This window comes from Synchiropus splendidus, chromosome 2 (assembly GCF_027744825.2).
Source record: "Synchiropus splendidus isolate RoL2022-P1 chromosome 2, RoL_Sspl_1.0, whole genome shotgun sequence".
Lineage (NCBI taxonomy): Eukaryota > Metazoa > Chordata > Actinopteri > Syngnathiformes > Callionymidae > Synchiropus > Synchiropus splendidus.
In genome coordinates, this window is record NC_071335.1 from 22,267,459 (window position 1) to 22,280,487 (window position 13,029).

General features: G+C 42.2%; 1 protein-coding gene across 1 annotated transcript; it reads left to right on the top strand.

The window, feature by feature from the left end:
- Window positions 1-2,378: 2,378 nt before the first annotated feature.
- arhgef38 (Rho guanine nucleotide exchange factor (GEF) 38) lies at window positions 2,379-12,519 on the top strand. Its single transcript, XM_053856771.1, has 14 exons — window positions 2,379-2,669; window positions 6,414-6,598; window positions 7,818-7,935; window positions 7,997-8,144; window positions 8,215-8,232; window positions 8,309-8,508; window positions 8,578-8,708; window positions 9,820-9,924; window positions 10,005-10,115; window positions 10,189-10,557; window positions 10,629-10,766; window positions 11,004-11,205; window positions 11,526-11,809; window positions 12,098-12,519. Exons 1-14 carry the CDS (start codon window positions 2,453-2,455, stop codon window positions 12,278-12,280), a joined length of 2,409 nt encoding a protein of 802 aa, XP_053712746.1. The 5' UTR covers window positions 2,379-2,452; the 3' UTR covers window positions 12,281-12,519.
- The last annotated feature ends 510 nt before the right edge of the window (window positions 12,520-13,029 follow it).

The following is a 13,029-nucleotide window of genomic DNA, read 5'->3' on the forward strand; positions in this document are numbered from 1 at the left end:
CATCATATTATTGTTTCTCGAAATAGGTGTGACAAGCTACCAGTGGACAAAACCAGAGGTTTGGTCGTTACGTTTCCTTAAAGTGCATAATAGACAGCAAAATCTAATCTAATGTAATTTAATGCAGATGCATTAGGCAGTGTATCAGCGCCATCTAGCGTCATTTCACGCACATTCTGCACTCCTTTAATATTGCACTTATATTATTATAAAAGTAACGCATGAACACAATCCAAAAGTCAGATCATAGTTTGAATGTGCACCAAACTGACACGAAAACACTTTACCCAGAATCGAGGTGACGTCATTACACGGCTTATTTACTCGTCATTTACCATCATGTGATCAAAGTCCATTTGTTTTCATTGTTCCCTGAACAAACACCCGTCCCTCCAGTATTCAGGCCATGCTCAAACAAACGATGATATCATCGGCCATAAAACCATTGTTTATCCCCGCGTGCGTCCGTAAAGAATCAGAATCAGAATCAGAAAACTTTATTAATCCCAAGTGAAATTGTGTTTGTAACATGCTCTGTACACAACATATCACAATAAATTAAAAAGAAATAATATTATAAGGTGAAAAAAAAAAGTCAAACAATGTGCAACAAATGCAGTTCAAGAACAGAAAATGTGCCAAAAAACCCTTCATTGTATTTTTTTTTCAGGGACGAATTGCATGTTTTTGTTGCCACAGGAAGAAAGGACCTCCTGTGGTGCTTGGTCTTTGAGTTGGGTAGTCTCAGTCTATTGGTCCATGTGCTGATGTATAGGACCAGGAGCTCATGATGTGACCCCAAGATATTTATGGTCCTGGACCATATCCACAATGACCCCCCCAGATGAAAACAGGGGTCACAGAAGACTTGGTCCACCACCAGTTCTTTGGACTTGGCCACATTGAGCTGCAGATGGTTCAGCTCACACCAAGAAACAAAGTCCTCCACCTCAGACTCCTCACCCTTGCTGATATGTCCAACTATGGCAGAGTCATCAGAGAACCTCTGAAGGTGGCAAGTCTCTGACCGATAGTTGAAAGGGCTGTGATTTCACTATTAAGGGAGCTCATCCTGACGCAGATAAAAATAATAATACTAGTGAAATCATCTTAACATATGAATGAGATGTGTAGTACCAAACACGATCCCCTGTTTTGTTCACAAAAACTGGACAGTCATTCGCAGATTCAGTGCGTAAATAAAAGCGCATAAATAAATCTGAATATATTTGTTCAAAATTGGTGTCCAGCCACTGATAAACATTTCAATTATAGTTTGTTAGATGTTATTATTATAAAAACGTGTACACACATTTTGTCGACCCATATTGACAGTGTCAATAATGACTTTCTGAGATCAACCTGCTTCGCCGCCTTTTTATGTATTCAGGATTTTAATAAACCAATTAAATTGGACGCGCAAATGAAAGTCATGATAATCCTCTGCTGACCACCCAAATGTGAAACCTCTCACTGACTGACACCACATGAAGGACCCCGAGGGCCAAGAAAATTTGGGGGATTGGATTAGATAACAATGTTGACTGCCTTTGTTTGTATTGGGAATATATTTGCTCAGGTTTGGCAACTACACTGCTTGGTTATGTAACGGTGCGCACGGCTAACGCAGGAGTGTTTAATAATGTGCTTAATACCTATTATTATGTTGTGATTAATTGTGCGAGTCTTGTGGGGTCCGGGTGGCGGTGGGGGCGATCGGCGAACGGGTAGAAAATGCTGCCCCTAGTGGCTGTGACGCACGCCGCGTCAGGTTGACGTGTCAAAAATACGACTTAAATCAACGTTAATCGTTCTGTGCTTCACATAAGATACAACATTCATTGTGTTAAAACATTCATTATGTTAGGTAGATTGTGCTTGTAATACTAGAGTATAAATGTATAAATAAATAATTCTATTTAAATTATTATTTTCTTAAAAAAAACAATAAAAAACAAATAATATTGACCTCTCATTTGATGTTTATATTTGTCGCTCTCATAATATAAAATAGTACAAAGGAATTTGAATAATATATATTGAAAAATACTATTTAAAAGAACACATTAATGTACTGTCTTTTTATTATTATTATTATTATTATTATTGTCATTCTTATTAAAACAAGCGGCTGAGATAGCAGGAAGTAACAAAATGAGTTTTATGTATCATTGTTGTTGCTCTAGTCTTAAAGTGAGTAGTAGTTTGTGTGAGCTTTGCTGTGAATGTGCTTTGTAAATGGACAAAAAGGGAACCGCGTGGAGGGAAGAAGCATTGCTCAGCAGCTGAGGCAGGGCTGTAGGTTGACAGTAGGAGGAGTCAGTTCACCTGTGTCGTCCAGGCAGTGCAGGAACTGTGCACCTGTTCCACCTCCCAGGCTCTCTACCTGCCTCTCTACCTCCCTCCGTCCTCGTCTTTCCTCCTTTCCCTGTGGAACATACGAGCGCTCAGCATGGATACCAAGGAGGCCGTCGGTGCTGAGAAGGAGAAGGAAAAAGAGAAGGACAAGACCATCAAGAGGAGGAACAGGCCTGTTTTTCTGCGGTACCTGGAGAGGAGGAAGACTGACACTATTGTCGCTGATGACATGGACAAAGGTGACATCAACCTGGGGACGCTGGTGAGGAGGAGTCAGTCTGACAAGACGGAGTACAGCGCCAAACTTAAAGGTACATAGGTTAATGGGGTCCCACGAGGCCAAAGCTATGGCAACATGTGTAGAGGCCAAAAGAAGTTTTGCCATTAGCCAGGAGCCCATCTGACCACACTGAAGTAGTCAAGAGTTGTGAAAACACAAGTGCAGGGACATGAAAGAATGACACACACACATTTTGGTGTTATCTCTGTCTGTCCAGCACCTGTTGTGTTACTACGCGTAGATAGTCCCAGAGGGATGAAGCCACATATGCAAACTGAGCAGCAGCTCAGGAACAGAGGAGTGGCTTCAGAAGTGCTTCACACCAGCTGGTAAACAAAACTCCCATCTCAGCGAGGAATTCTCAAATCCACAACCGTATTCACCGCTGGGGATGGGTGAAGGCTGAGGAGCTTATCGGGCATCACAAGTACACATGTACACTTGAACTGGATTCACCGGGTGACGGAGTCAGAGATGGGGAATGTTGCACTTCAGGCAAATTGACTTGCATCACTGTGTCAGTGGGGATTACGTCCTATTAACAACTACGGCAATGATGCTGCCAAGCCGGTACCACTTGTTTCCTCATTCTGCGAATAATTGCGGTCACATGCTCAGCTATGGAACACACACAAACACACATTCAGCACTTGATTTGCTTAACCCGAAATAGAGGAAGCACACTGCCCAGCACTTTGTGTTCTCCCCTCACCTGCATCGAGAACGGCGGGGTGTTTTCAGTAAACTCCCTCTCCAACCTTCCAGCCACACATGACGAGCAGAGTGACATATTGACTGCGGTATTACCACTGTCAATATTGACTGAGCCATGACTTCACACAGAAAGAGGAAACATGTGAGCTGTGGCTCGAGCGTAAGTTCTCATATGCCTGCCAGACAGGTTTTACTGAGGCCCGGCAGACCAGCTCATCCAATTACACTCCAGCAAACCACTGACTCAGACTTCAATAATTTTATTTTTTATCATGTTTATAATACTTTATTTTATGTAGTATGTGTGCATATATATATATATATATATATATATATATATATATATATATATATATATATATATATACACACACACACACACACACACACACACACATATATATATATATGTGTGTGTGTGTGTGTGTGTGTGTGTGTGTGTGTGTGTGTGTGTGTGTGTGTGTGTGTGTGTGTATGTGTGTGTATGAGGCATGTAAAATATATTAAGGAATAATTAATTCTTTCATTCATTTGATTTATTTTTACCACATCCTCAAAGGCTTTATCGGTCTGTCTACAGACAGAGTGACTGCAAAATAAAGCACTCATTTCAATATAACTTTCAGCAGTGTTCTAGAGGTCAGCCATCTGAATCCATGAACCTTCAGAACAGACCTGGGCAAAGTGTGGCCTGGGGGCCAAATGCAGCCCTTTGACTGTATTTATGTGGCCCTCCTGGAGTCAGAGCAAAGCTATAAAACTGATCACCTCGGAATGTTTCTGTTGTGTTCTGTTCATTATGATGCATGCTTTATTTATTTTTGTTCGTCTATTCTGTTTACTATAAGTCAAAATCCCTTTGTACCATCAGTTTACAAAGCTCCTGTCTGGCTCCGCCCATTGCATTAAGTCTTCTAATAATTGTCTTTTTGAAATCAGGTCTGAGAATATTCCGTTTATTCTGTTGCTAATACTTTATTTCTTCAAGAAAAGACACATTGTGCGGTCGCTCCTTTTTTTTCCCCCCCAGAGAACACGATACACCAGACAGTCAGTTCTGAGTCAGGTCTCTTTCAAGGGACTGAAAAGAGTTGTATCCACTTTCATGGGAACTTCAGCCTCTTCACATTCTTCCCCGGTCATAAAGGCTGCAGGAGTTCATCTTGTTTCAGTTTTATGAGTGAATGATTAAAGAAAATGATCTCTTTCTTGCGAGTATGTGCTCTGCTGTTATCAGCACTAGTGAGAGACACGTGACGGCCATCTTGTTTGCCAAAATGAATAATGATTACCAGGTAGAGAGAACGACTGCACAGATGTATTTCATATCACAATGGTTAGCTATTAATCACTTAAGGAAATAAAACGTGCCCTCAGCTTTTGTCACACCTGTGTTTGACCTACTGAGTGGAAACTTACTCTTTCCCCCTTATAGTTTCACATATGAAATGTTTGCCTGTACCACTGTGTTATTACAGTATTATATATTATAGTATTTATAGTTAAGCTGAGAAAGAACAGTTTTTTATTCTGCAGCACCTCTAGTACTTTTCTACTATTTATTTGTTTCTGCAATAGAAATAATAAAAAGAATGAGAAGAACAGAGAAGAATGGAAGAATAAGAATAAGAATAAGAATAAGAATAAGAATAAGAATAAGAATAAGAATAAGAATAAGAATAAGAATAAGAATAAGAATAAGAATAAGAATAAGAATAAGAATAAGAATAAGAATAAGAATAAGAATAAGAATAAGAATAAGAATTATCATCATCATAATTATGGTATATTAGTACTTACTGACTTACTTGCTTCATCAATATTTTACATTATTATTATTATTATTATTATTATTGTTGTTGTTGTTGTTGTTGTTGTTGTTGTTGTTGTAAAACTGCATGAACTTTACTCAGAGTTCAGCTAAATTGTTCCTATTTTAAATATTGACAAAGAATCTGATATTGGAATTCATTCTCTCAAAAATAACTATCCGCACACAGAATGTAACCTGCAAATCAATGAGGTCATTCACAGACAACTGTATTGATTATTGATGGACCTACTGAACATTCTATATGAGCTTATGGAAAGGCTGCCTCACAGCAGGCATTGGAAAAGAGAACAGCAGAGTCTATTAAGTTTTCATGAACCTAGTTTCTCAGGTTTTTCGGGAAATACAATGATGCGGAGAGCCGTGATCTTGATGTGAACAGTCAGTGCATTGTTCCCTGCAGACGAGAAGTGTCAACACCTGCTACTCCGCAAGTTTAGAACTGGATTCCTGAGACAAACCTGGGGCTACACTTCAGCTTACAGTATTTGGCTGCGCCTCTTATCCAAGCCATCTGAGTCTGGCCTCCTTTAACTATCCCACCAAACTTTTATATCTGAGCTCTGATAAACTAAATCTAATCTTGGTCTGGAGCTGAGCATCTTCACCTCGACCTCTCCTCCCATGACATTTGTAATCACAACTAGAGAGTTTGACTCATCATAAACTTGCTGTTTGTGTGTCAACAATGAAGATTCTCACCTGAAAGCGTGACCTATGAATACGTGCCCCTGCCTCACTCTCACACACACACACACACGGAGGCTCCAAGCCTGAGCAGATGGAATGCCTGCGCACACAAGAACATTACATCATCAGTTCTGTAACCTGACACGGACCCTGCAGCGTTCTCTTTCTCTCCTTTCACTCTCCGTTACCTGTTTCCCAAGAACAGGAAGCGCTGTCAAACCATTCCTCTTCTGAAACAAACGCTGTCACACGTTCACACTTTCCTCTCATGCATGATGTACCTCGCACACAATGCAAGAGCACGAACAATAAATATATTCAAAAGGAGCCTTCATATTCTGTTGTATTCCTTCATTGTTTTGCCAGTTTAAGTTACGATTTCCCACAAACATTCTCAAATAGTCAGACTGGTATCAGATCTAAAGGACGCCCATGAGCCGCACATGAGACAATTTGGTTTTGCACTTTGCAAATTTGTTTTGCTTTCTTTAAAAGAAAAATCATAATCCATTCTTTTCATCACATTTTTTTTTCCATCAGAAAAGATGACCCTGCACGATTCCTCCACTCCTGCCTCTCCTGCTCTGGACCCGGAGGAGATCCGCTCCAGGAAGATGAATCGCAGAGCAAAGATCATTCAGGAGCTGATTCAGACTGAAAAAGACTATTTCACCGACCTGGACTTGTGCATCAGGGAGGTGGTGCAGCCGCTCAGAACCATGCAGGTCAGGGATTGTTGCTACACCAAACACAAGCCTGAAAAGTTTTCTAGCTTGCCATTCGAACGCAGCAATTTAAAAAGACTCAACCTATTAGCACAGACCAAAGTGGAACAAAGTTTTGTATAGCTATGGAGATCAATTTTGTGCTGTTTATCTGCATTAAAATACAACATATTTATCAGTCAGTTTTCTGGCATTGAAGTGAAATCTTTAAATTTCAATTTTACATTTAAAATGCGACATTGTTAGTGTCACTGAGGAGACTTATAAAAGATGAATCACAAATACAGGCATTTGCAATGAGAATTTATTCTGAAATTTAAATTGCAATGAAACTTCAATTATAATTTCTTCTTTTTAATATATTTTTTCACACATTATGGAAATTTTAAGTGCAATTTTCCCTCATGGTTACCAGGTTTAAAATATGAAATCAGATTATTCGTCTTGTGTGAAGATTCATGCCAGAGTCGATTGGATAATGAATGTCTTCCATGCCTCAAAAAGGAAAGTAGCCAGATAGATACGATGTGTCCCACAGTGGGGGATCCTGTATTTGGAGAATTTACTACAGGAACAAGGTATAAAAGTGAATAGTATCAATACTGAGCATCCAGTTTAATCTCAGCCATACTCAGAGTCAGATTTCAAATACTTTTATCTACGCAGCTCATGTATGTTGCTTATTTCCAGATACCTTGTCAAGTAAATTGATCATGGCCAGAACATCAGTCAGTCATTGATATATGTCATTTTCTGCTTTAAAAAAGTGTTAATATCTCAATTTTTCTTTGATGTATTTATGTATTTTTTTTTGGTGTTATTTTTTTTCAACATAAGCGCAAGCTTATATTGGACCTTGGACCATCTGGGGGTGGGGTCCAACCATCTTCCAGTTTTCTCAGCAAGTGGACAATGGGATATGACATTAGTCATAGTAAAGGACGTGGTTTGGGATTGACTTCACGCCTATTTGTGACAAAACCAGCATTGCCAAAAGGCACAACAAGCAATTTGACACCACCTAAATTCACACTTCAAATGATTAATCTATTAAGACACAGAATACAGGAACCAGTTGATGTTCAAGGGATTGTCTGCTCTGCCTCCAGAGAAGGTCTAACGTCAACGCTGGTTAAGTCGCCCCCAAGAGATGCAATTCCTTCTTGTTTGCTTTTTTCTTCAAGGTTTGTGTGTGATTTCTGTCACCACTTTCTCTCAGGTGGTGGACGTGGATCGTCTCTTCACCAACATGGAGACCGTGTGCGAGGTCTCCGCTGCACTTCTGCAGAGGCTCCAGGAGGCCATGACTGAACCTGATCCGGAGGCTGTGGTTTTAGGTGAGAGCTAATGTGTGGGCAACCCCGAACTGAAACAATAACCTGCCTCTGTTTTGTGAAGGGGATGTTTTCATCCAGGCCAAGGCAGCTTTAGAAGATGTGTACAAGATTTACTGTTATCACCATGACGACGCAAACATGTCCCTGAAAAGCTATGAAAAAGAGGAAGAGATAAAGCAACATTTCACCGCCTGTGTGCTCGCACTGAAGTAAGTGGCGACACTTTTATTCTCGTGACGTCATTTCTGTCCACTGACCAACATATTTATTCTGTTGCAGGAAAATCTACGACCAACAGTGAGTTCTTTTCGTGACACAGTCATCACACGCAGATTTGTTGAGCTGTTTTAAATTACAGTGTGAATTCTTGCAGAGGAAAACCCAACTTGTTGGACATGGGGTCACTTCTCATCAAACCAGTCCAGAGGATCATGAAGTACCCCCTGTTACTGGGGGAGCTTTGGCAGGCGACGCCCGAGAACCACCCAGACAACCAGCCGCTGCAAGAGGCCTTCACCGCCGCCAAGATCATCAACATCAACATCAACGAGTTCAAAAGACGGAAAGATATCGGTACGAACCGCAGTGCTGGAAGTGCCTCTTTCAATGTTGGTTCTGAAGTCTTTCCTCGAATCATTTTAGTCATGAAGTACAAAAATTTGGAAGATGAAGGAACACTGCGGAAACTTCACAAGTTCAACATTCACTCCATCCGGAAAAAAGGAGATCGGTTTGCTGGGTATCTCAAGATCCTGACCGGAGTTGAACCGCAGGTAGAACACAAACATGCCGTCTGCTAATATTTACCACAGTGTCGCAAGCATTATTCTGGCTTGTTGTGCACTTGTGCATTGTAGTTGCGAATGCTGACATGCAGTATCGATATTAGATTTACATTTGTGTGAGTGTTATGTAAGAATGATTGCTGTCATAGATTCATTCATGCTCACCATTTATTCCCTTTTGAGGGAGCATATCCCAGCTACCTTAGGCGAGAGGCGGGGGACACCCTAAACAGGTCACTAGCCTAGCTACCATTCACACACTCACTCACACTTACAGGAAATTTTGTAGTACTTTAGTAATGTTTAGGAGTACTCAATCGACCTATGTAAGTTTTGGAACCTTGGGAGGAAATCAGAGTGTCTGCACTAAGTCTCTAAACCCATGGAAGCACAGGGAGAACAAATTGAGGCTTAACCTTGTGGGAACCGGCAAAAAATCTCCACAAAGCAAAATGTCCTAAGAAGCACAAGTGGTTCCAAGAATTGGTCTCCGCAAGTAAAGCTAAACCAGGTAGACACACACACACATGGGTTTGTTATACCGTCTTTGTGGTGACCACCACACATTGACATAACCCTTTCCCCAGCCTCTCACCCTAAACCTAACCATCCCAAACAACTTAACTAGGACCTAAGCCAAACTTCAGTTATATTGACCTAGTTATTTTGAAGTCATACATACACATATGTCTTTCTGTCTATGAGTCATTGACATACATTGATAAAATGCTTTCCCCAGCCTCTCCCCCTAAACCCTACCACCTAATAGAAATGGATAAACTTAACCTTTACTCTTAGCTAAACTAAAACCCAATTATAATAACCTCGGTATTTTGTAGTTTAGACCCTCAGAATAAGACTTGACAAATTGAGGACCAGCCAAAATGTCCTCACTTTGCAAAAATGTTCCTCACTCTGTGGATTAAAAACACAGACAGGTTCTCACAAAGATAGAAGAAGTACAAGGACACACACACACACACGCACCCACCCACCCACACACACAGAGACAGAGGCATTGTTTGTTTGACCTTTTTCGATTGTTTCATTCTCAGACAGCTGAAACATGATTGAATCTGAACACCTTTGTCTCCTGAAGGTCAGAGATGAAAATTTTGATCGAGAGGAGAAATTGTTCAGGAGTCTGGAGAAGGCCGTGAGGGTGTTGGTCAAAAATGTCCAGTGTTACCTTCTGCACATTCAGGCGAGTCCAATGACCACACATGTCCTCGCAAACAAACTCCAAAACGCAAACATCAGAGCTTCTTTATCTTCTGTTTACAGGAGATGGTGTCCATCGCAGTTCAGAACGTGGAGGACTTGGAAAGCATCATTAATGAGATAAGCACGAATGGATCTCCTCACGTGAATGGGAACGACCCTTACAAACACTTTGTCAGTACGAAGTACTTGTGAATGTATTGTTGTTGTTATAAGCTAACAGCCTCTGCTCTGATGACTCCTTCAGAAGGACTCCATGGAGCGCCTGGTCCTGGCTCCGCTCTCCTCTCTGCAGGGAATGTTCACCGCTCCTCAAAAGCTCATCCAGAAACGTTACGATAAACTTCTGGATTACTGCAGCCGCCTTGAGCGCTCCTCGTCTTTCTCCTCGCCATCGGTGGCATCTACCTCCACTCCTTCACTGGTGTCAGAAGAGCCGGCCGGTCCCGCTCGCAGGGACTATGAAGCCATTAATGCCTTGCTGGTGGAGGAGCTGCAGAGGTTCAACACGGCAGCCTACACTATCCTCACCAACTGTGTGTTGTATTTAGTCGCCCTGCTGAGGAGACTGATGGACAAAATCCTGCTCCGCTCACCGTCGATCCACCAGCTCCCGGTGAGCGGAGATCCCGGCACACTTCACTCTTCACAGAGTCAAAATGTTCATCTGCGACTCCTTCTTTCCAGGCGCCGTTGTCCAACATCGCTGAGGTGCAGAACAGCATCATGGATGAGCTGAACAACTTGGCATTTGTGAAAGATAACGCCCAGAAGCTGATGGAGCGGAAGGTCAGCTTTGAGAGACAGAAAGACAAGAAATTAACAGTAAGTGAAGAGTGCTTTGTGGAGCGATGAGAATATTTATAGTATTGGCAATAACCTCACGATGCAATGCGCATCGCGATACTGGTGTCACGATACGATGTATCTCAATATCGCAATGTTGTGAATAACTGCCTCAGTCTACACAGTTAACTAAAAATTGAACGTAAAGAAATTTAAATGTAATAACGTCAAAATAAAACAAAAATCAAGACCACTATTCGCAACTCTCTCCTCCAGATGCCGGAGGTGCAGCATCAAACCGAGGAGCAGCGAGCGTGGCTGCTGGCGGAATACCCTCCAAACCGTTTATACCTGCTGAAGAGGAAGTGTAACGGCTGCCAGGAGCAGGATCTGAGTCTGCTGGAGGGCGAGCTGGTGGCCTTGCTGGAGGACACAGATCCAGTGGGAAGCAGTAGTCGCTGGCTGGTTCATAGTGGAGGTGAGTTGGCCTCAGGTCAGCGGGCGCTTTGTTCAGAAGTAGATGGCTCAGTAGCCAGGATTTGATTTTATTCACCATAGCTGAAGGGTTCAACCTTTGTCCGTCGCCGTGGTAACAGAAGCTGTAAGGTCAATAAATACCTCCTATTCAACATGTAGCTCACAGACTGGATGCAATGAAAAGGTCTGAGGTGCCCTCAGAATTAGTTATGAATTTTGACCCTAACAAACAAAGCAAACATTACCCGACTATCAAATGAACACCAGCTGGTAAAGCCCTCCCCAACCCTACTACTGTCAACCTCTGCGTGTCACCTCCAGGTGAGCAAGGCTACGTCTACTCTACCTTCCTGAAACAGTACAACCCGTTGCGAGACTCGCAGCGAGGAGGGCAGATGAACAAAGACCACCAGAAGCAGCGGCCTCCCTCGATGGTGGATGAGGACTTCGACGACATCAGCCTGTTCGTGTCGGGCAGCGGCAGCAGCAGCTTGCGAAGCTTCAGCCTCAACACCACAGACAGCAGCTCCATCATCTCCGGCCTGCATGGGGAGCCAGAGGGCCTCGAGGAAGGGGAGCAGAGTGTGGATGGAGAGATTGAGCAGGTGTGTTTTTAAACAACTTATTTCCAGCTCTGTCTATCACAAGATCAGTCAACATTAAGACTGGCTACTCCAGTCCCGCATACGTGGTTAAAAGAGGATTTTGGGGGGGGACTTCCCATTTGAATTGTGAATAGTGGCTGCACAGTAGTGCAGTGGTTAGTGCTGCAGCCTCACCTCAATGGACCTCAAGGTTTGAATTCAGCCTTTGAAAAAAAAAACGTCTGACAAGACCCCAACAAGTCAAATGAATATAGAAAGAACTGAAAAGCTCTGTTTCTCTTTCTACAGTTCTACGCTGTTTATGCTTTCCAAGCACGCTGTGACCAAGAGTTGACCCTTGAGGAGTCCCAGCACGTGCGCATCCTCCAGTTCTGTGACCTGGGAGGCAACAAGGAGTGGTGGTTAGCTGAGGCCAACGGACAGAAGGGTTACGTTCCTGCCAACTACCTCGGGAGAATGTCCTACGCATAGCACTCAACGGACAAGCTGCGGCGTTTCCACAAACACCTTTGGTTTCAGTGACAATAACAGTTAACAACGGTGTTGCTGTCGAACCAGAAGGGCTCATATGTAACTTGCAGGATTGTTGTGTGGCACTGGCAACTTCGTGCAGCACTTTTTTAAGATGACAGTGTTTGAAGTTTAAGAATGAAGTCACTAAAAATGAAGTTATTTTTTGACCAGACTGCTAATTTATTAACTATTTAACGTCAGATGTTTATATTAATTGTTCATCATAAATAAAAGAATCTATTAATTATGCATGTTTCGGGCTCATTACTGCCCCGTGGGGAGAATTTCACAATGCTAGCAAAACCCTCTCACATGCAACGTTGACATTGCTTTATTTGGAGAGAGATTTTTTTATAAAAATAATGTTTATAAATAATGCCACACATATTACGTTCATTTCTATGTTAGTGAATGATTTGACCTACATAGGTTTTGGGCTGAGAGGGCCCGGTCTGGGAATGGTAGCCAGTATCAAACACAAAATCATTCATCACAGATTCCAGCGAGGATGAGAACACAAACCCTGCTCCATCCTTGCTCACTGTTATACATTAGCTGAGTGTGCCAGATGACACAGGACTCCACACCCCACTGGCAACACAGTATTTGTACACATAGGACTGATATTTGATAGGAATGTGGTCAATCGTGTTTTAGGGTGACACGCTGCAGACAGACCATTCACACGCTCAGTAAAATAAGTGGAT